Source organism: Aquarana catesbeiana, linkage group LG02 (genome assembly GCF_042186555.1).
Source record: "Aquarana catesbeiana isolate 2022-GZ linkage group LG02, ASM4218655v1, whole genome shotgun sequence".
Classification (NCBI taxonomy): Eukaryota; Metazoa; Chordata; class Amphibia; order Anura; family Ranidae; genus Aquarana; species Aquarana catesbeiana.
In genome coordinates, this window is record NC_133325.1 from 130,172,334 (window position 1) to 130,195,976 (window position 23,643).

Genomic DNA, 23,643 nt, shown 5'->3' on the forward strand with positions numbered 1-23,643 from the left:
GCTTAAAAAAAGAGAAGCATGGCCAAAGCTTTTTTGGCCATACTTTTCTTGTAGGTCACAGGCGTAAACTTACTTTTGTTCTCCTGTAACCTGCAGTCGACTGATATTTTATAAGCACAACATCTGATATGCATCCACAACCATTCAATCATTAAATAAATTGGACGTTTTAATCAAGGCAACACTAATGTGTTTTTGAAGAAGGATTTTGCTCCCGACATTTATAGCAGCCATGCTGATGCTCCATAGGACATGAGAAACAAACAATTTCACATTGTCATGCTTCGAACATTGAAGGTAAACTATTAAAATTGCTACATACAGATACAAATGAAATACATATGTGAGAGAGTTTACCTACCAAATTATTTGTATTTCTATTATCTTGTTTGCAGATTCATAGAGCCCTTTGTGACAAAGCACAGCCCTGTCTGGCAAGGCATGAGACCTTTTTTTCTTTGCTGCACTTTACCATGATTTTGTCCCTCATCCAGCATATGACTGGGCAGTGAAAGAAGCAGCACATTAATGAGTTCATTGATGTCACTTTGCACTGTCCTCCTATCAGAATGTCCTGTATTAGTACACGAGAACTGCAACACAGCGGAGCTCTGCTGTACAGAGGACTGCAATTGGCTAGTCAATTTCTTACACGGTTTGCATTAAAAAAAAAAAAAATAAACCATGAATACAGGGCTGCATTATTTTTAATGCATTATATATATATATATATATATATATATATATATATATATATATATATATATATATATATATATACACATACACACACACACTTTGTGAAATTTCAACTAATACCATTCCTCTAAATTAAGGGGGTTGCCAAACTTTCTAAACAAAGTTTCAGTTTATTGTCCTTCAAACTTTATGGGGGCCGGACTGTGGCCAGTGGGAGTAGAAAAGTTCCTGGTGTCAAAGAGTAAACAAATCCCCATTATTGGTATTAGGGGAGGAATAGTGCCCCATGGCTGGTGCCAGTGGAAGGAATACTATTCCAAGGATTGGAAAAAGGCAAGCAAAGGGCTGTGTTTGGCCCTGGGCCAGTTTGGAGACAGCTGCTTTAAATTACCTTATAATACCAGTCGTGAAACTTTCTACTGCATTCCTCACTGCAGAAGTCTCGCAGCTTGCCATCAAACTCCTTAGTAGCGCCTCTCTTGCACATCTGGAAGCAGTAGTTGCAGGTAACGCATTTCAATCCCAAACGTTTTGCAAAGTCCTGTTTATAAAGTAGCTTACAACCTGGAAATAATATAATGAATTACAGCAAAGCACAAGACTACAATGACAAATACAGAACACTAGAAAGAATAAATTAAGCTGCCTTAAAGTGATTTTAAACTTTTTTTTTTTTTTTTAAACATGTTATACTTACCTGCTCTGGTTTTGCACAGAGCAGCCCTGATCCTCCTTTTCTTCGGGCCTCTGCCGGCACTCCTAGCTCCTCTTCTCAATGTGTCACCATAGAAAGCCGATTCATATTGTGGCACACCTGCGGGCTCGACCCCGAGCCACGCTGTCTGTGTCCATTGAAACAGACAACACGGTTCTGTCCCGCCCCCATTCGCTCATCACAGGATATGATTGAAAGCAGCAAGAGCCAATGGCTCCCACTGCCATAAATCTGCCCTGTAAGAGGAGAGAGAAAAAAAAAGGATAGAGCTGCTGCTCTCAAGCACATTAATGTAAAAAAGCTTCTACTTTTACAACCATTAACAAATGCAGTGAGTAGAACATTAGAAGGTTTAATCACCCAATGACTAGCTAGCTTATGCTCCAAGCTGCAATAGTGTCACACAAGGTAGATGTAACAGTTAATTCCAACTCCTTTTTAAGCACATACAAACCAGCAGCATATAACCTGCATGTACTGAAGCGTACACATGAACATACAGAATTGAGCATGTTCATTTGCACTGTAAACTTACTGTGGTCAGGCTGTTACCAACATCCATGGTCATAGTAAACACGTTAGAAGCCAAAACAGATGCAAAGATGGTAATTACTTGCCATTTTAACTGTCAAAGCACTGCTGCACACATTTTCCCAAAAATCTGTCTTACTCTTCCTGTTACTGACCAGGACCAAGAAATAAGGAATGCCACCACTTTATCTAATAACTCTCCAATTTCCAAATGTCATCTCTGGATTGGATTTAAGGGCCCCAGGGAGAGCAGGTTTAAGCAAATAGTGACTTTGTATAGTCAACTGGTGTTTGTCCCTGCCACTTTCACCTATCATGCTTTCCTACTCATCCGAGAAACAATTTATCTAGACTAACAGTCAATGGTAAAAAGATTAAGGGTGCATTAATGGAAGGATTCAGTCTTCTGCCAGCTCAATAATATCTAAAACATCAGAGGAGACATAATTTCTGTCATGTCCATAATAGGAAGAGTAAAGCCTCATTCACGGTCCTAAAAAAAACGCATTTACAACCATTTTTAAAATTTTTGGATCTGAAGTCAGCTGCACTGCTTTCAATGAAGAGATTCAAAACTTTGGAGTAAACATGCACTGGGACAAAATCCATAAATCTGCATCTAGGGCATGCATTTACACAAACACCATTGAAAAAAAGAACAGGACAGATTTAGACATTTAAAAAACTGATCTACTTACTGAAAAGTTACGCAGAAACTTTTGTTCCTTGCCTAATGATCAGTACGTTTTTTTTTTTGTTTTTATTTTATGACTGTGGTACAGTCATGTGAATGAGGCCTAAGGATACTTGCATACAATACTGATGTATGAAAAAATGTGCATGTTCACACACGTAAAAAAAAATTCTAGAATGTTTTTAATGAACGGAGTGTGGCAAATGGGCATATTTACCTAAAAATACTGACAAGCAATGCAGAATTTTTATTTATTTTTTTTATGATCTATATGCAGCACAAGTTTATGCACCTGTGTGTATATGCCGATTAAAAGCAATCAGCTGCATTTAGATAAGTTTAAAAAAAAAACTTAAAGGCTAAAAATGTGGCATTTTAAGTTGTCCATATGCAAAAGGCCTAAGAGCAATTGAGACCTTATCTCCTACTGCTTAGCATAAGCATCTTTAAAATACATATGTCACTGAATGACACAACCTACCTTCACTGCAGAAAGGCCTCTTAACGCCAGAGAATTTCATAGTGTCGTGCAGAGTCTTTTCTTCCTGACAGTATTCACAGTACGTAACAATGCAGTGCAGCTTCTTAAAATCATCACAACATATAGTACTGCAGAATTGGTACATCTTTTTCTGCAAGTAAATAATTACTTTTAACACTGTGTGGTGGTTTTCAAATAATCATCAATAACAAGAAAAGCGCAGGAACAGGTATTTACAGGCATCCATAAAAAAGGATTTTTTTATAACAGCTTACCTGTAAAATCCTTTTCTTTTGATGTACATCACGGGACACAGAGCCTCAGTAAGTACTGATGGGTTATATGGGTATCACTAGGTGATTGGACACTGGTCACACCTCAAACAGGAAGTTCAACCCCCTATATAATCCCTCCCCTTACAGGGATACCTCAGTTTTGTAGCAAAGCAATATAAGTGTATTAGAAGAGGGGCGGGACCTCTGTGTCCCGTGATGTGCATCAAAAGAAAAGGATTTTACAGGTAAGCTGTTATAAAAAAAATCCTATTTTCTTTCTCGTACATCACAGGACACAGAGCCATGCTATTTGAGGGGAGGGGACCACACACGTAGGATGTAATCAGACCTGAGGACCTCGTTCTGCTGCCTGCAGCACACTACGCCCAAAGGCGATATCCTCATGCCTTCCCACATCCACCTGATAAAATCTGGTGAATGTATGGACTGAAGACCAGGTTGCGGCTTTAACGATTTGAGCCATAGAGGCCCGGTGACGCACCGCCCAAGAGGCACTAATCGCCCTTGTGGAGTGTGCCTTGACCTGAAAAGGTGGAATTTTTTGTTTCAAACAGTAAGCCTGAATAATCATTTGTCGATTCCAATTCGAAAGGGTAGACCTTGATGCTGCCTGCCCTCTATTGGGACCATCTGGTAATATGAACAAAACAACCTGTTTTGCGAACCTGAGCAGTTGCCTCCAGATAGGAACTGACTGAACTTACTACCTCCAAAGAATGTAGTGACCTTTCTTCTGAGGAACAGGGATCTGGAAAAAAGGAAGGCAAAACAATATCTTGGTTTAGATGGAAATCTGAAACCACCTTTGGTAGAAAGCTAGGATGAGGGCGCAATACCACTCTATCCTTATGCATAATCAAATAAGGCTCTTTACAGGAAAGGGCCGCTAACTGATACTCTTCCAGCAGAAGAAATGGCTACCAGGAAAATTAACTTCCTTGTCAATAAGACCAAGGGAATCTGACGTATGGGCTCAAAAGGCTGTTTCTGTAAAACCGACAGAACCAAATTCAAGTCCCAGGGGTTAAGGGGCGCTTTAACTGGAGGATTAAGACGCGTCACCCCTTGCATAAAGCTTTGGACCAAGGAATGAGAAGCAAGTGGTCGTTGAAATAACACTCAAGTACTCAAGGCCAGCTTCATCTCTAATCTTATTTGTAGAAAGTCAAGAATTCTACCAATTACATTTTCTGGGATGCCAACCCCTGGCTTCACACCAGGATACATAAGTCCTCCAAACTCTATGATAAATCACTCTGGAAGCTGGCTTCCTAGCATTGATTAAAGTAGAATTCACAGGACCTGAAAGCCCACGACTCCTCAGAACGTGGGTCTCAACAGCCAAACCGTCAAATGTAGTGTTTGTAAGGCAGGATGGAATACTGGACCTTGAGATAATAGGTCTGGAAGTGACGATAGGATCCACGGGGAACCCACTGTCATTCTTACCATCTCTGCATACCAAGCTCTTCTGGGCCACCAGAAGTACTGACTTCTTTTCCTGCCAGACCCTGCGAAGGAGCCGTGGCAGTAGCATAATAGGAGGGAACGCATAAATCAGTGAGAACTGATGCCACGGAATCACCAACGCATCTGTCCCGTATGCAAGAGGATCCCTTTTTCTTGCCACAAACTTGTCGACCTTGTTGTTGATCCTGGACGCAAAGAGATCTACATCTGGTATCCCCCATCTTTGGCATATGGCCCAAAAGACATCGGGGTGAAGAGACCATTCCCCAGGACTAACCGGTGGCGACTCAAATAGTCCGCCTGCCAGTTCTCTATCCCTGTAATGAAAACTGCCGATATGCATGGCACATGCTCTTCTGCCCAGACTAAAATCTGGTTCACCTCCCTCTGAGCTGCACGACTCCTGGTGCCTCCCTGATGATTGATGTAGGCCACTGCTGTGGCATTGTCGGACTAGATCCTGACAGGGCAACCCTGTAGCCTGAGAGTCCAGGCCCTTAGGGCTAGATATGCCGCACGGATCTCCAGAATGTTGATGGGTAAGGTCTTTTCGATTTCGGACCATTCACCCTTGACAGCAGACTGTTCCAGAACTGCTCCCCAACCCGAAAGACTGGCATCCGTTGTTACCACCGTCCAGGTAACTGGTGAAAAGGATTTCCCTTTCGGGTATTAACCAACTGAGGCTCTGACGTACTGCATGAGACAGGTGCATCGGAAAATCTAATGCCTGCACCTTCTTGTTCCAAGCAGACAGGATACTGTGTTGCAGCAGTCTTGAATGAAACTGAGCATAGGGAACTGCTTTGAATGAAGCCACCATCTTTTTGGTCCTGACTACCTGAATCAGCTCTCTTAAGGCACTGATCTTTGCCTGAGGTAAAAATATCTTCTCCTATCTTGTATCTATGACCAGGCCCAAATACGCTAGTCTTCTTACTGGTTTTAAGAAAGACTTTTCTAGGTTGAGAATCCAACCTAGGTGTTCCAGGTAGTTGACTGTGGTCATCAAGTTCCCGCTCAAACAGGCTACCGACCGATCAAGAGCAGGTCGTCTAGGTATGCTATGACAGTTATACCCCGAGCCCTTAATCTGGCCAGAGGAGGAGCCAAAATCTTTGTAAACACTCGAGGTGCAGTGGCTAGCCCGAAAAGCAGGGCCACAAACTAAAAATGGCATCCTTCTATTTCGAAGCGCAAGTACATTTGATGAGCAGGAAAAATGGGTACATGCAGATACGCAACCCTTATGTCTATTGATGCCAGAAATTCTCCTCCCTGTAGGATGGAGACTACTGACCGGATTGATTCCATGGCAAAGGATCGAATCCTTAGGAATCGATTTAGATCCTTTAGATCCAGGATGGGTCTGACATCTCCATTTGGTTTTTGAACCATAAAAAGGTTGGAATAAAATCCCAATCCCTGTTCTTTCGTGGGAACCAGCACAATGACTTCTTGCGACAATAGACGCTCCAATGCTAGAAGGAGCGACTGCTTTTTCTCTGGATCTCTGGGGATATTTGAACTGAGGAAACAAGGAGAGGGAAATTCTTGGAACGCCAGTTTGTAACCTAGAGTTACCATGGAGATTACCCATCTGTCCTGGAAATCCCCCTGCCAGAGTTTTGAGAACCGTAGCAGTCTTCCCCCCCCACCCGAGCGAGCGGGGGCGCTCCTTCATAAAGAGGTTTTAGCGTCTTGTCTAGTAGGCTTCTTCCCCAAGGACTTCTTTTGTCCCTGGGGTCGACTCTGAAATTTACTTCTTGCCCCTGACTGAGGAGGCCGTCGAGACTGCCTGGAGGCTGATGCTCCTGGCACTGGGGAAAGAGCCCGTTTGAAAGAGGGACGCTTACTCCTTTTCTTAACAGGTAAGAGTGCTTTTCCCACTAGAGATCCTTTGGATATAATTGTCCAAATCCTCTCCAAATAGCCTTGCACCACGAAATGGAAATCCAGTCAGAAGCTTCTTACATGGTGCTTCGGCTGACCAATTTTTCAACCATAAGATTCTACGCATATGCACCAACCCAAGTGAAAGAGATGAGAGGTTTGGATGATAGAATCTCTGATAGCGTCAACAGCAAAGCATAAGGCCGCTGGAAGGTTAGCCAACCCCTGGGCCTGCTGTTCAGGTAGAACTTTGAGGACCTGCTTAACATGGTCTCTCAAGTATTGACAGACTCCGATCGCTGCCACTGCAAGTTGAGCCACTGAGCCTGCTAAAGGAGAAAATATTTTTCAACAGGGATTCCATCTTTTTATCAACAGGATCCCTGAGCATCTGAGCATTGTCTACAGGACAAGTCAGACTTTTATTTACTGTGGAAATGGCGGCGTCAACAGCCAGTATCCCCTGCATCTTTATAAACTTTTCCTCCATAGGATAAAGTGTTGAAAACTTTTTAGGTGGAAAAAAACGTTTATCTGGGTGATCCCACTCAGAATAAATGAGCTTTTCTAGTAAATTTTGAACAGGAAAATTTTGAACAGGAAAAGCATGTGTTGTTTGAGGAGGCTTCAGTGAACCCAAAGAAGAAGAGGGTTCTTTGACTCAGATACGGGTATTTTAAATGTGGAGCGGACCAATCCAGCAAGGATCTGTACTAACACCTTCTCATCCTGAGAAGCTGAAGAGGGCCCTTCTCCACTTGATTCCTCAGAGGAGGAATCTTCAGTCCCATCCCTATCCTCTGAAAGGGATTCTTCTCCTTTTTCCCCAGAGTTCCTCTGCCTGAGGGTCCTGGGTAACAGAGGAAGACCTATTGTGTTTTCTTCCACTGAGTGAAGATGCGATTAAGGCCATTAATCTTTCCTCTAGTCCATTAATGGTTGAGGAAAAAAACCTCCTGCGTAATGTATACAGGGGCTGAAGTGCCAGAAGCAGGTGCAGCCCCTGACCCCGATAGCTCTCCCTGGCCGGCTATCCCAGGTCCTTCAGGGGGGGAAGGCGCTGCAAAAGGGGGGTCCTAAGAGCCTGAGGGAGATCCCCTAGAGCCTCTGGTTTTTGGGGTATTTGTACCTCTTCTACCCATAGTGCAAAGCAACAAGGTGGAGGTATCACACAAATAAAACACTGACTGCTGAGCGATGTAGTACAGCAACTGTCGCTGCTACCAATGCCCAGTCAAATGTTTCTAAGTAAATGCTGCCTGGGAGAATGCCTGTGTCCCACCTTACATGCGACCATCAGCTATGTGTCCCTCCATAGGCTGAGTGCACCTGCAAAAGTGTGCTTTTTATAGCCTGCGCAGCCGGCGTTGTTGGTATCTAGGCACGCCAGACGTCGCGCTAATGCTCCGCGCCCCCCCCTCCTCTGACCACCCCTCCCGCCCCCTCCTCGTTTTTTCAAAAAACGTGCACTTTCCCACGTGAGCCAACCCTCCGGGACAAACATGGAGGGGAGGCTGGGGTGGAGGAGGAAGGAGAGAGGCCGGCAGATGATGGGATCTGCCAATAGTAGTGGCGGCGGCAGCGCGGTATACTACCGCCTTTCAGACCACCGCGGCCCCCCTAATCCTGGGGGGAATATCCCTGAGGAAGAGCCCCCCATCCCATCCTACCTGGAGCTTGGCTGGAGGAGCTGTGCAGCGTTAACACTGAGACAGACAAATCAAGCATGTGAAGGTATGTGCTCTTGGCAGCCCCCGGTGGCGACAATAGGCATAGCATACATTTACTTAAAGGAGAAACCTACTAGAATTTAAAAATTCTGAGGAATCTCCCTTACCTTATCCATCTGCAGGGTTCTGTTATACAGACCCAATCTTCACCTCTCACGGTGGGCTCCGTTTGGAAAACCTTCAGAGACAGGACCCCCTAGAAAAGGAGGATCCACAGTTCTGGGCCCGTAAAGCACCCCGCCAGGGATATGGCTAGAAAAACCAAATACTGGATCCCGGGGTCCAGCTCTCTAAAAAGAGAAGCGTTACAGGTAAAACCTCATTTCTTCGGACACGAGGCCTGGGGTACCATCCAATTCAGCCTAAAAAGGACACCTTGAAATGGATCCGGTTTGCATGGCTTGCCCCAGTATAGGATATACCCTTTGGAGCTCAGAAAAACACATCTTTACACGTGACCAACACCTAAGACACTGGCAAAAAAACTGAGGTATCCCTGTAAGGGGAGGGATTATATAGGGGGTTGAACTTCCTGTTCAGGGTGTGCCAGTGTCCAATCACCTAGAGATACCCTATACAACCCATCAGTAATTACTGAGGCTCTGTGTCCCGTGATGTACGAGAAAGAAATAAACATTTATGAAAATCACAGCAAATCTACACTGATTGAATACATGGGTTTTCAATGAGGTTTGCAACGCTTTTGGGATGATTTCCCTTTATAGCCTATGGCTTCACCAGGACAGATAGTGGGCTGAATATCTCCAAATTCAGCTACCATCATCTGCCGGCCTCTCTCCTTCCTCCTCCACCCCAGCCTCCCCTCCATGTTTGTCCCGGAGGGTTGGCTCACGTGGGAAAGCGCACGTTTTTTGAAAAGTAATGTGAAGTAATGTGAAAGTATAGCTGGGAAGATTTTGGCTTGAGCTGCGATTTATAGACTCTTGCATACAGGTGCTCAAGTAACCCAAACCCTATGTATGCTATTCCAGTGCCAGAATTACATCAATGATATTTCTACAACACCACTATGTTAGAAAATGCAAATGCGTTTTTAATGCATTGAACAAAAATGTAAACGCAACGCAAGACATGTTTTACATGTGACTGAAATGCGTTTTCTTCCTCTTCATCTATTCCAGTCTCCCTTTTGTGGGCTGTATCTGTTTGTTGGAAATATGCATATGCGACTTTTCCAAGCGTTCTCATTAACATGTAGCTCATGTTTTTTACAAAAACGCACAAAGGCTACAGCAAGCAGGATTTTTTAAATATGCAAAACGCTGCCCTTTAACACAATGTGTTGATGTGAAAAGCTTTATAAATTACGATGCTAATTAACGTTCATGTACTTTTAGTGCACTGTGATCCTGCATTGTAGCAAACATAAAACACAATAGTGTATATGGGCTCAAAATCCTCAAAGCTCCCTTTATAAGTTTTGCAGCATCACAATATGCAGAGAATGTGCACACCCTCCAGGCAAACATCTAAATACACAGCTGAAATATATATATGGATGCGCTTTAAACCCAAAAAGGGTTTGCATTTTTATCTGGGGAATTTGGTAACAAATTTCTGGCAGACAATTAAGCCAAGTTGAAAACCGGACTTCTGGAGATGTTAAGCAATACAGCCTGGTCACCTCCCTGCCCACAGCTTGTGACTGGACAGTGAAGGAGTGACATTAGACTGAACTCATCCATTGGCTTTCCTCCTGTCCATACATTCCTTCTCGGCACATGAAAATGCAGTACAACTGATAAGTCTCTAGTGCTTCCCCTATATGCCCCAGCTCCCTATTTGCTAAATTATGGATTGCAAGAGGCTGACACCCAATCAATCAAGTTCAGGTACTTGCACTAGTTTTGTTAAAAATGTATTTAATACTTTTTAAAGGTGCATCAGTAGCCAAAATGCTCTTTGCCAGATGTGGCTTAAGTGGAGAAGGGTTAGAACCTCCTTCAGGTTTTTAATGGTGTAAGTGTCCCTGCTAGGAAGAATCGCCCTCTCCATTTGTCCTGGTAATTGTTGTTAGGACAGAAAGCGACAGGAAATTCAAAAATGTACTTTCCTCAGAACTGGAGCTCAGTGGAAATCCTCTAATGGGGAACATCCCTAACTTTGGATTTTTTTTTTTAAGAAAACACACACTAATAGGGGTTTTTTTTACCACTGAAGATGCAATAAAGCTTTGCATGAATTTCAGCTTTAAACAATACAGCTTGATAAAAATGCACAACCAGTGTTATGCTCACACAAAACACAATACAACATTTATGACAAAAGCAAAACAAATATGCTATGGTGGTAATATTGCTGGTTACCTCCCAATCCAGGGTTGCAGGCTTAGTAGAAAACATGTTTTTACAGTAATTGCATTTCAACTGAAGATCGCTGCTGACATGCTGGCCATTTGTAGAAGACTGGATGCTGAGAGTCTGGAAGACAAATTAAAGTAAATTCGCTGAAAAAACATTTCCAAACTTTGATCACACCAAAGCTAGTTCAAGTTAAACAAAACTAGCAACTTAAACAGGGAAGGAGACAGATAAAGGCTAGCTATGATTTAGGTTACAGCCAAGGATCGCTGTGGCTGAGGAATGTTTCAGGGAAAAGGGGGAAATTCTAAGTATTTTAGTGATATGACGTTGAACTAATTTCTAATTCTAGTAATTACCAACTGTTTTCTATTGAAGGCCTTCCCCAAATCATACACATTTGATCATTAGAGTGAAGAAATACTGCTCAAGAGATACAAGGATCAAAATCCTTAAATAAAATTCTGTCATACTGTCAGAATGTTTTCTGACATTCTTTTTTTTTTTTTTTTAATCAGAAAATAGTATTTTTTTTTTTTTTGTCTTGCACAGTACACAATTTAAAAGGCAGTCAGTGTTCAAGTATGTAACAAAAGAAAATGAACATGTTTTCTGACATTCTTACATTTCACCCACAACAGCACACCCCACAGGTGTGTCTGCGTATTGCAGCTAAAGAGTTCAAACACAATTGGAACACGTTTATTTGAAAATGCTAGTTCCCTCGCTTTCATCCTAAAGTTTTGGGTTTAATTCTAGCCTGGAATCTGCATAGAAATTAGGAATTCTGACACTTTCTGTTGCTCATTTATAGCATGCCTGTTCTAGGTTTGTGACTCAAAAGTACTTAAAGTGGAGTTCCACCCAAAAGTGGAACTTCCACTTTAAGGACTCCTGACCCCCTGTACCCAGGGGGAGCTGGTACCTTGTTTTGACAGGTACCCAGCTCCCACATCCGCTCGGCCCGCCTATGTGACTCGAGCGGAAGTTATCCCCTCCCTCCCTGCAATCTTCTGGGACACGTCACAGGTCCCAGAAGATTGCCATTCAGGAGCCACAGCGCGACTCACGCACGTGCAGTGCGCACCCAGGTGTGAAGCTGCAAGCTGTCACAGCTGGGTGCCCACACTACTGATGCCGGGGAAAGGACTTCGGGCAGCTGGATGGTGGGACAGGTGAGTGTGTGTTTATTAAAAGTCAGCAGCTATACTTTTTAGCTGCTGACTTTTAAAAAACACAAAAAGCGTCTGGAACTCCTCTTTAAGAGTGCATCTAAAACCAAGATCAAAAACGTAAAAAAAAAATGCAGCTCACTAATCCTTAGATGCAGTAGCTGCATTGATCTTCATTCTTTTGAACTTTCTTTTACCTTTATTTTCACCTGGTGATCCAGCAAGTAACACTTTCTGTCCAAGAATGACCAAGCTTACTCACAGTACTCCAAGGAGGAGAGGCACTGCTGGTGTATCTAGGCAGAGTGGAATAGGCCGAGCAAGTCATTTGTCAAGATAAAGGCCAGCAGTGCCATCTTAGAAAGGGGGAAATGTCTAAATAAATGAGTAGCAATAAAGGTATTGATTAATTAAAAGATGGCACATTCAAAATATATTACCCACAGCATGACCGTCCATGGGACTAACACCTCTAGGGCTCCCAAGTGAAAGGCGATTGATCACTCGCACACTTCAATGGGGGTCCCTGGTATCCATGTGAGAGACCTAACTGATGTCTTGTATTTCTGATGTTATTCATCGGCAATACTCCCTTACCAAATATAATTCATTCAATCTTTGGCAGCCTGGTAAGACTAATCGTGATGGATTGATTTTCTGAATGTTGTTTATTTTGCTGATTTCTTTAGCTGGTTACAGTTATGTATGACATGTTATCCACATATATAGTTATATATTCTTAATTGTAAGTTAAATTGTATTATGTAATATGATATCTCTTCCATGTTCCTCTTATTTTTAGTACACCATAATCTATACCAAAACTCCTGAGGAAGCTCCAAATGAGCAAAACATGTTGAGTGGTATTTTTTCTACTGTCTGCCCACTATTGGATGTGCATACTGAGATTTTTTTAACAATGTTGTGTAATTTGTATCAAATTGTAATAAAAATCTTCTTTATGGATAAGTGGTACATGCCTATCTACCCTATAATATAAGCACCCTTAAAGTGCCAGGGTTGTTTAAACCTTTCTCTGAGTGTCTCAAAGGGTACAACACTGCAGATATTAATCTGTAATTATAGGTGTGCCTAGGCACAGGAAGTGTGCTGTTGTGTTTAGGAGGAGTTAGAGATAAACAGTAGATTCCTTCTGGGTATGACTTATACACACACAATTAACACTTCTAGACATTCCATATAATATAACAAATCTTCACTTTTTGAGTTCAGGTCCACATGAGGTCAGACACAGCGAGCATTTTCCTAACGATACCAGCAATAGAAGCCTCCACACTTCCCTTGTGACAGTGTCACTTCAAGAAATGAAAAAAAAGGGCCAAATGTAAACTGGATTTGTTGCCAAAAACAATTAGACTGCCAAAGCTGTGCCCATTCATGAAAGAGCAAGTTCTGGAAGTGGATAAATTTGAGAGAGCAGACATAAATGAATTGGAGAACAGTCTCAAAGAAAGGGCATGTGGACTAATGTAACCAAATGCATCAATCATTAAAGTGATCCATGCCATTCCATTTAAGATCGAAAACAGTACCTATGCATTGAAGCCATTAGCTCTTTGTTGCTCCCTCTCTCGGGACACTCATGCTGTCTAGCAATCCTTAGATAGCAGCTGCGAAAATTGTGTGCACACACTGGCTTGGATACTTGTTTCCCTTGTTATCCGAGGACAGACATATTTTCTAGAATGGCTACAAAGTATACTTGTACACAAAATGGATGACCTCCTTAACAGCTGGTAGTGTGTATAACAATATTTAAGGACAAACCTGAAACTTGGCTACACATTCAGAGCTACAAAAATTGTAGAGTTTTCCATCAGGCATTGTGGCTTGATACTGAGGTAAGGAGTTCCTTTTACAAAAATGACAAATTATTCCCGGAGCTGGAGAGCGAAAGAAAATTAAAGGCTATTAACATTTCTCACGTTAAGGTTCAAATGTAGAAGATTTTTATTCTGTATTTACATCAGCAGCCAGCCAATTTAGTTATACAAAGATTAATTACTATAAATTCATTTGATCACAGAATATACAATCCACCTACTAGAAGGAAATTTACAAGTCTGCAAGTAAAACATGAAATTATGGAAAAACAGAGAAAGGAAAAAGGTTATACGCTATATTATTTTTAAACATTAGCAAAATGAAAGACCTTTTTGGACTAGCTGCTATTGGTTTTGCTGATTAAAATATATTGGTTAAACGCAAAAAAAAAAAAAAAAAAAAAGTCTCCCTTTTCTAGGTAAGCTTGCAAATTTTACCAGAAATAGTAGCTTTGATTTTCATATTAAAGTTTTCATATTAAAATTTCACCTATAGGCAAGCCTATAATATAGTAGAATAAATATTTACTTTAGAAGAAGCCAGTGACATCTCCGGTGAATGCACTCTGAACAGCATAATCGTGCCGTTCCTTTAGAACCCTGTGCAGTAAACAGTGACTTGTGGCTCGGCCATTCATACTGTTGAAGCCCGCGAACCTGGATGGAAGACCTGGTGAAGATGGAAGGGCCTACAGTGGTGACAGTGCACTGCTGGTAGGCTTTGTTTTCAGGTAAGTGTCATAATGTGCTACTATGTGGTACATACTAGCACATTAGGACTTAAAACTGCCTGGGGCCAAATTTTTTTATTTTTGCTGCGGTTTTTACTACCGCGCTAAAGTAGAACTATAGGCATTTTAGATTTAGAGTAAGGGAGGATTTTGACCCCTGTCAGTTTATTTTTTGCCATCTGTGTTCCATTGGGGAGAGTTCCCCTCACTTTCTGACCCATTGCCAAACAGGAAGTGAGAGAAGATCTCTGTCAAGGAAATCCCTTGGGGCATCCCAGGTCTTCTGAACTAGTGTCCCCATCGGAAGATTACCCACCCCCCATAAGTGTTCTGATATAGACCCAAAATTTGGGATTTTCTTTTACTTTCACTTATAATGGTAAACAGGACAAATAAAGTAGAGTGGATCTCTTTAACAGGGCACAGACAGCAATTAAAACTGACAGGGGTTCTAATCCATCTTCTCTCTGTCCAAAACTAAAAGTTTTGCCTTTAGTTATTCTTAACCTACTGGTGAAACTGTATCAGAATACTTGTAGACTACAGTGAGATACTTGGTAGACTGAAGTACAAATGGGCTTTTTACTACAAATGTAAACCACCCACAAATAGTAAGAAATTTCAACTGGTAGGGAAAACCGTGCCCATATATCCCACAGGACAAAAGTCATACACTTACTTGGAATGGGAAGGAGAGTCTGAACTGGAGGTGCAGGAGGGGGAGGTGGTGGTGGTGGAGGCTTTGCAAATCGTGCCTTGTGATTGTTCATGCACGTTGTTGAACAATATGGCTCCATATGTCCATTTATTCCAATGCACTGAGTCATGTCAAAAATTCTACATTGAGCTTTGCATCCTGTGCAGCTGGTTAGCTTTCCATGTTTCTAAAAAAAAAACATAAAAACAGACCAGTAAAAATGATTAAAGAATTAATACTCTACTGTAAATTAGAAACATGTAATGTACTTAAACTAAAGCAATGATTTCAGACAGGTTATGTAGTTACTTAATGGGGCAGATTTATGAAAATTAATCTGGTCCTAACTGCTGCCGATCAGAGGTCTTGGTATTTAATGCAATAAACTACTTCACAGCAGAGTTCAAGAGACATCCCCACGAAAAAAAATATCTATCACCTTCTGTATCCCATGAAACAAAAAGAAAAAGGCTGTCAAGTTGGAATTTAATACACAAACTAGGAAATTTACTTCTATGGATAACCAATCCTTTCTTTCTTCCCCTTATAAACAATTTCTACTACGGAACTTGCACAAAAAAAAAAAAAAAAAAAAAAAAAAAAAAAAAAACGACCCGACTGCTGACCACCTTACCATAGGTTTGTACATATGAGACACTTCTGAGAGGTTTAGGCTGGCCTGACAAATTAAACCGATGACTGGATAAGGTTTTATTTCATTTTTTTGCTAGAGGTGCACTGAATGGAAATTTTGGTGCCCAAACCGAAAATGCAGGATGTACTTGGCTGAACTGAAAAGGACAGTTTTGAAAAAAAAAAAAAAAATATATATATATATATACACACACATACACACACACACACGTTTTTTATACATAAATTGTATTATATACGACTTTTTAATAAATCTGAATTTAAATGAATGAGTTTATTGTCCGCCATTATCAACACCTCTAGCGCAAGGAGAATGCATCACTTTAAATTTTATGTATGTCTTCACAATGGTCTGTTGCGCTTCCATTGTGAGGTTAAAAATCCGGCTTGCTGCATTTTTGGTCAGAAAAAAAAAAAAAAAAAAAAAAAAAAAAAAAAATCAGAAACGCACCTCTTTGAAATGCATTGAAAAAAAAAACGCAACACTACATCAATAACGCACACGTGTTGCGGTTTTGCTGCAGGTTTTGAGTCACATGACCTATGAAAAACCCACCATAAAGCACAGTAAAGCCTAAAATCGCGTGCGTTTTCAGCACCTTTTTCTCTATCGGCAAAATGCCAAATACACAATTTTCGGCTGCATCTCTATTTTTTACCAATGGGTATAGTTTTAGCATTAAAAAAAACACAAAGTGGCTGCTTACTAATATAAATTTACAATGCTAATGTATGTGCAATAAAATACACATATTTTGGCAGTTTACTCAAATCCCAATTGAATGTTATTTTTGTAATGCTGCCATCAAATAGAGCCAGACCGCAGCTCTCACACACAGACCAGTGGCCCAAATTTTTAACCACTTGCCTACCAGGCACTAACACCCCCTTCATCCCCAAGCCATTTTTCAGCTTTCAGCGCTGTCGCACATTGAATAACAATTGCGCGGTCGTGCTACACTGTACCCAAACAAATGTTTTATCGAGCTTTCTTTTGGTGGTGCTTAATCACTGCTGGGTTTTTTTTTTTTGTAAAAAATAAAGACCAAAAATTTTGAAAAAAAAAAAAACATTTTTACTTTTTTTCTGTCAGTAAATTCTGTAACTAAGTAATTTTTACTGAATGTACGCTGATGAGGCGGCACCGATGGACACTGATAGGCTGAACTGGTGGGCATTGATGAGGTGGCACTTATGGGCACTGATGAGGAGGCACTAATATGCCGCACTTATGGGCACTAATGGGGCAGTGGCGGGCACTGATAGGCGGTACATATAGACACTGATGGGCAGCACTGATTGCAAACACTGACTGGCATGGCTAATGGGCACTGATTGGTGGCACTTGTGGGCACTGTATGCTGGCAATGCTGAGCACTGTATTGTGATACTATATTTCTTTATAGTAATCAGTGCCCTGATAACATTCCTACTTCCCTGTGAGGAGATGCCGCTGATCGACTCTCCTCTCCTCACACTCTGTCAGTGTGAGGCAAGGAGAGCAGATTACCGGCATCTCCGTGTTAACATGTGACCAGTGTGCAGCAGCTCCCCTAATACTTACCCGAGATCCAGAGATGTTGGTGGATTGTCTCGGCTGCCCAGGACCCCCCCCCCCCATTTGGCTCCCGCTTCTGTCAAAGTCAGTCAGCCAATGAGAAGAGAAAGGGGGTGTCTGAATGCATACAGGAAGCTGTGACTTGACTCGGGTGCCCCATAGGAAGCTGCTTGCTGTGGGGGCACTTAACAGGAGGGAGGTGCCAGAAGAGCCGAAGAGGGACCCAAGAAGAGGAGGATCTGGGCTGCTCTGTGCAAAACCATTACACAGGTCAAGTATAAAAGTTTGTTATTTTTAAGTAAAAAAACAAACAAAAAAAAAACTTTACCAATCACTTTAAAAAGGTTCTTTCACCCCCTCCCCTCCCATACCACTGCCCTAATCAAAAGTGCTCTTGCTCCCTGAGCAGTACTAGTAATTGGGACAGAAATGGATGGGGGGGGGGGTGTTAATGTCATCACAATGCTCTTTCCTCCTATTAGCATTCTCCCGGCACCGCAGCACAACTGATTGGCTGCTTGTGCTATTTCTCCCTCTCGGTCTGAGCTCTGCAAGAAGCTGACAAAAGGGATGCATCAATACGGTGCAAATGCTCCGAAACCTAAAACCCAATACCTTTGCGGTTTGATTTGACTCCATATAAAATGAATGGGCTCAAATTGCACTGCAAAGAATCATAAGTGATTTGAACAGGAATGCGGTGCGATTCCTGTTGGAATCACATGCGGTTTCCAGCACTGCTCCTGTGTGAACCCAGGCTTGTCATAGTGACTTCAGCCTGGGTTTACACAAGAGCGGTTTGGAAAACCGCATGCAATTCACATAGGAATCGCACCCCTTTTCAAATAGCAAGTGATTTTTTTGCAGTGCGATTTGAGCCCATGTATGAGATCAAATTGCACCGCAAAGGTATCAGTACGGCCGAACACTTAAGTGTCAGTACTCGCAGGTAAAAGAAAAACGGTAATCGGTGCAACCCTAGCCGACGCCAGGTCAAATTCAGGTACGTACACTACTTAAAATAAATTAATAGTGTATGACTAAAGAGCTGCATTCATTTGATGTTTATATCTGCCTTAAGTTCAGAAAATTTTCAAGAACAGTTGTATGTATACAATTGCTAAAAAATAACTTGGCTTGTCATGCTGTTTCAATGGCTTCAAAACCAAGCAAGGTAACCAGAACCTGTTTTAATGCTGAGTTCTGGGCACAAAAATTATTTAAAAAGTGTGCTTTAATAATCAAAAGGATAAAATGCCTTCACAAAGCCAGATAATACCTTTGGAAAAGAAGCAGTGACCTCATTCTGCTGCACATAGCCTGTGCAACAAGCAGATTTGTGGGACAGGCCCAGCAGGCCCCACCCACTACAGGCTGCCTGCAGAAACTACAAGGATGACAGAGGAAAGTCCAGTCACCCTGCACAACCAGAGAGCAGCAGTGACTGGTCTTTATTACTGGAAGCTCCTGCACAACATTTCACACTGGATTTCTGTACAGGTCTGCAAGTCAATAATTTGGGAAATACTGGAGCCAGCAACTATCATTTTTAAGGAGGACAGCCATGGCAACCTGCATTTTCGATCATAACTGGTATACTTTAAAGTGTATATAAACCAAACTTAAATGTAATATATTGCAGGTCATTAGATGTTGTGGCTGCAATAGTTTTCTTTTGTAGGCTTTATGTCCTTTTTCACCTGGAGTGTCTACCAGTAATACTTCCTGTACTGGGGTGACCACACTATCTGACTGTTGTATTTATGGAGGAGCAGCCTTGTCACCCTAGAACAAGACTACAGACCATCTCCCACTCATCTCCATAACACTGCAGGGGGAGGTTTTCTTCACAGTTCAGAGATATATGGAATCATTTAACTGACAACAGGCAGCACAAGATTTCCGGCAGGATCAAGAGGCAAATTTAAAAAAACAAAACAAACCAAAAAAAAAAAAAAAACAACACTCTTTCAGTGGTACACTTAACAGACCAAAGGGGAGGAAATAAGCCCATAGTCAGTGTTCACATACCCTTTTGATATTGAATCTTTAGTACAGTTATAAGGTCACCTAGAATCTATGGTAAGCTTATTACTCAATAGGATACAAATGATATTTTATTATAGCATTAAACCCGAATCATAAAAAACTCATTACATGCTACAGAGTGTGTATAGTCACAAAGCCACTAAAGCATTTGTTTTGTGTAGCGTGAAATATATCCGATTGATCCTGCCTTCAGCTGTCCCTCTCATTATCTGTGTCCCCACTGCAAGCTGAGATTGTGTAGACCAGTTGGTGTCCTCTACTGAGCATGCTCATAATTCAGTCCCCTTCTCAGCTCCAAAATGGTACTAGAGTCTTTTTTTTTTTTTTTTTTATAGTTAAAAACAAACATGTTTTACTTACCTGCTCTGTGTAACAGTTTTGCACAGAGCAGCCCAAATCCTACACTTCTTGGGTTCCTTTTTGGTGCTCCTGGCCCCTCCCTCCTGTCGAGTGACCCCACAGCAAGCAACTTGTTATGGGGACACCCGAGCCAAGCCACAGCTCCCTGTATTAAACACGGAGCAGTGACCCACCCCCGCCCCCTTTCTCTCCTCATTGGCTGACTGACAGCAGCAGGTGCCAATGGTACCATGCTGCTGTCCCAGCCAATGAGGGGAGACCCGGGCAGCCGAGACACTCCTACATCGCTGGATCTAGATGAGGCTCAGATAGGCATTAGAAGGGTTTTTATCTTAATGCATTAGGATAAAAAAACCTTCTGCTATTACAACCACTTAAATTTCCTCCTTTTTCTTATCTGTGCGGCCCACATGACTATAGTGTCAAATATACACAGCGGTAAATGACACTTCCCTCCCTCCCACATACGCCTATGGCTAAACACTATGGGGTGGGATACAGTATGCTGATTACTCTCACAAAAAAAGCTCAGTTTTAGTATAACAGTATTAAATATGCCATCTGAACAAAAAAGGTAGTGTCAATCATCTTTGACTCTGCCCACACCGTATTAATGCATGAAAAAAAAAAAAATACACATTTGATGCTCATTAAAGATTTAAAAGGGAGCTGTAAAACAGTTACTTGATATTTATAATCAAAATTTAATTGCTCTTTTAAAACAAAAAAAGGTAGGATTCCCTGTGCAGCTCTACAAACCACAACTATAAGTCATTAAAGCTTACCTAACGTCAGTTAATTTCAGTATTTTGACTTGAAATGTTTATTTTGAGGAAGCTACATTTTCCAAGTTAAAGGGAATTAATCTCAATTTTTTTAAAATATGTAAATGTGATTAGTATAACGTAAATTATATCAAGGAATAAGGAATATATCAAGGAATAAACAAGTTAAAATACTAGCATTGATGTATATTAAATTGGTGCCGCCATAACTGCTGGTTACGTGTAAAGGTTGTAATACCTTCTAAGCAGTGCTGCGCAATAACTGCACTTTACTGCATCTTAGAGAAACCATCAATCTGCTTAGGTTGAATCAAAAAAAAAAAAAAACACACAACACAAGAAATTTAAGACTGTATTTAAAATACAAATAACGAAAACGTGAACAAGCAGCACATAAGATGTGGAAAACGTTCATGCCAACTAAACTCAAGACGACTGCCCTACTTTATATTTCAGAAAAAAAACTGGAAAGATTTCTAAAATAAAATGGATTTACATTAAATATTACATTTCTATTCTTTTTACGGGGAATTAACAGTGGTTTTCATAAATAATGTTTGTTTTAGATTGATCTTTTTTTTTCTAGGTACTTTTGCGAATCACCGTAGGTGTACGTCGGTCGCTTTAAGAGCTATAGGGGGCACATGCGGTGTGAGGCCGATGCATGTGGCCGTCATGTCCGCCGGCGACCGGAGATCTCAGAGAGCCCGAACGGGGATCTGTCAAGTAAACAGACATTCTGTCAGGGAAGTAGAGAGAGATCTGCTGTGCGCTCTCTATCTACTCCCAGTCAGTCCATCTCGCCCCACAGTTAGAAAGCACCTCCCTAGGAAACACTTAACCGCTTGATCACCCCCTAGTGTTAACCCCTTCCCTGCCAGTGACATTTAGAGCCCTTTTCACACTGCCAGCGCACAAAGCTCCTAAAGCACCTCAAAGAAGCTGCTTGCAGGACTTTTTTTGACATCCTGCCAGTGCAGCACCCCAGTGTGAAAGCACTCGGGCTTTCACACTGGAATTGCAGAGGAGGCTTTTTTCAGGCGCTTTATGGACACTAATATTAGTGCTAAAGTGCCTGAAAGACGGCTCCAGTGTGAAAGGGGTCTTATACAGTAATCAGTGGCTATTTTTAGCTTGGATCGCTGTATAAATGTCAATGGTCCCAAAAAGGTGTCAAAAGTGTCCGCTGCAATGTCGCAGTCCTGCAAAAAAAAAAAAAAAAAATTGCTGATCACCGCCATTACTAGTAAAAAAAAATTAATAAAATTGACATAAATGTATCCCCTATTTTGTAGATGCTATAACTTTTGCGTAAACCAATCAATATACACGTATTGATTTTTTTTTTGTAGCCAAAAATATGTAGAAGAAAACATTGGCCTAAACTGAAGAAATATTCAACGCCAGCTGCAGGCATCATCCCGGTACCGTTGTTTACAGCGGGCGATCGGCTATCCAAGTATAAAAAAGCCACTTGGCTGTTATACCGGAGGAGCAAGAGGAGACGCCCCCCCCTCCCACTGCTCCCGCGAGGCCCGATGACCAATTGGCTGCCTCCAGCGGCTGGGGGCGGGCTGGAACGAAGCCGTGGATGGCTTCGTTCCTCCCTTCTAATTGTAAACGCGGAAGCGACGTCATGACGTCACTTCCCGTTTACTCGCCTGCCAATGGAGCGGGTTTTAAAAAAAATACACAGTATTCAGAATCGCCGTTTTCGGCGATCTGAATACTTTGAAGTGCAAAGGAGGGATTGGGGGGTCTTTTAGACCCCCGATCCCTCCATAAAGAGTACCTGTCACCACCTATTACTGTCACAAGGGATGTTTACATTCCTTGTGACAGCAATAAAAGTCATCAAAAATTTTTTTTTTTAAACACAATTTATAAAAAAATAATTTTTTTTTAAAGTGCCCCCGTCCCCACACAGCAAAGAAAACGCATACATATGTAAACGGTGTTCAAATCACACGTGAGGTATTGCCGCGATGGTCAGAGTGAGAGCAATAATTCTAGCACTAGACCTCCTCTGTAACTCTAACCTGGTAACCGCAAAAAAAATTTAAAGCGTCACCTATGGAAATTCTTAGGTACCGTAGTTTGTCGACATTCCACGAGTGCGTGCAATTATAAAGCATGACATGTTTGGTATCCATTTACCTGGCGTAACATCATCTTTCACATTATACAAGAAAATTGGGGTAACTTTACAGTTTAGATTTTTTCTTAAATTCATGAAAGTGTCCCTTTTCACAAAAATTTGGGTTTAAAACACCACTGCACAAATACCGTGTGATATAAAATATTGCAACAATCTCCATTTTATTCTCTATATCTGCTAAAAAAATATTTTATATATATATATATATATATATATATATATATATATATATATATATATATATATATATATATATATATATATATATATATATATATATATATATATATTTATTATGTTTGGGGGTTCTAAGTAGGGGTCGACTGATATGGGTTTTTCTCTGGCCAATGCCGATATTTAGAAATCGCGGTGGCCGATGGCCGATATATGATGCCGATATATTAGGGCGATTTTTTTTTTCCTTCATCTCATAAAATCTAACAGTTAGACCCTCTTTCACACTGGGGCGTTTTTCAGGCACTTTTGGGCTAAAAAATAGCGCCTGTAAATTGCTTTCAAACTGAGGTGATATGCTGGCAGGATGTTAAAAAAAAAAAAAAAAAAAAAAAAAAAAAAAAGTCCTGCAAGCAGCATCTTCTTTGGAGCGGTGTATACCGCTGCTCCACCACTCCTGCCCATTGAAATGAATGCGCACCGCTGCCGAAGCGCCTGCAAAGCGTTTCAGCAGCGGCAATTCAGGGGCGCATTTAACTCCTTCCTCGGCCGCTAGCTGGGTTATAAGCGCCCTGCTAGCAGCCGAATAGCGCCGCTAAAATGACGGTAAAGCGCCGCTAAAACTAGCAGC

At 41.5% G+C, this 23,643-nt stretch overlaps 1 protein-coding gene across 3 annotated transcripts in view; it reads right to left on the reverse strand.

Moving 5' to 3' along the window:
* Nucleotides 1-23,643, reverse strand: part of ZMYM2 (zinc finger MYM-type containing 2) — a 134,470-nt gene that overhangs the window by 52,682 nt on the left and 58,145 nt on the right. For all 3 annotated transcript variants that reach the window (XM_073613468.1, XM_073613469.1, XM_073613467.1), the window contains exons 6-10: nucleotides 15,257-15,461; nucleotides 13,791-13,906; nucleotides 10,837-10,950; nucleotides 3,121-3,271; nucleotides 1,091-1,263 (exon numbers count right to left, since the gene is read on the reverse strand). In XM_073613468.1, the coding sequence (XP_073469569.1) occupies nucleotides 1,091-1,263; nucleotides 3,121-3,271; nucleotides 10,837-10,950; nucleotides 13,791-13,906; nucleotides 15,257-15,461 (759 nt within the window). The remainder of the gene's footprint in view (nucleotides 1-1,090; nucleotides 1,264-3,120; nucleotides 3,272-10,836; nucleotides 10,951-13,790; nucleotides 13,907-15,256; nucleotides 15,462-23,643) is intronic.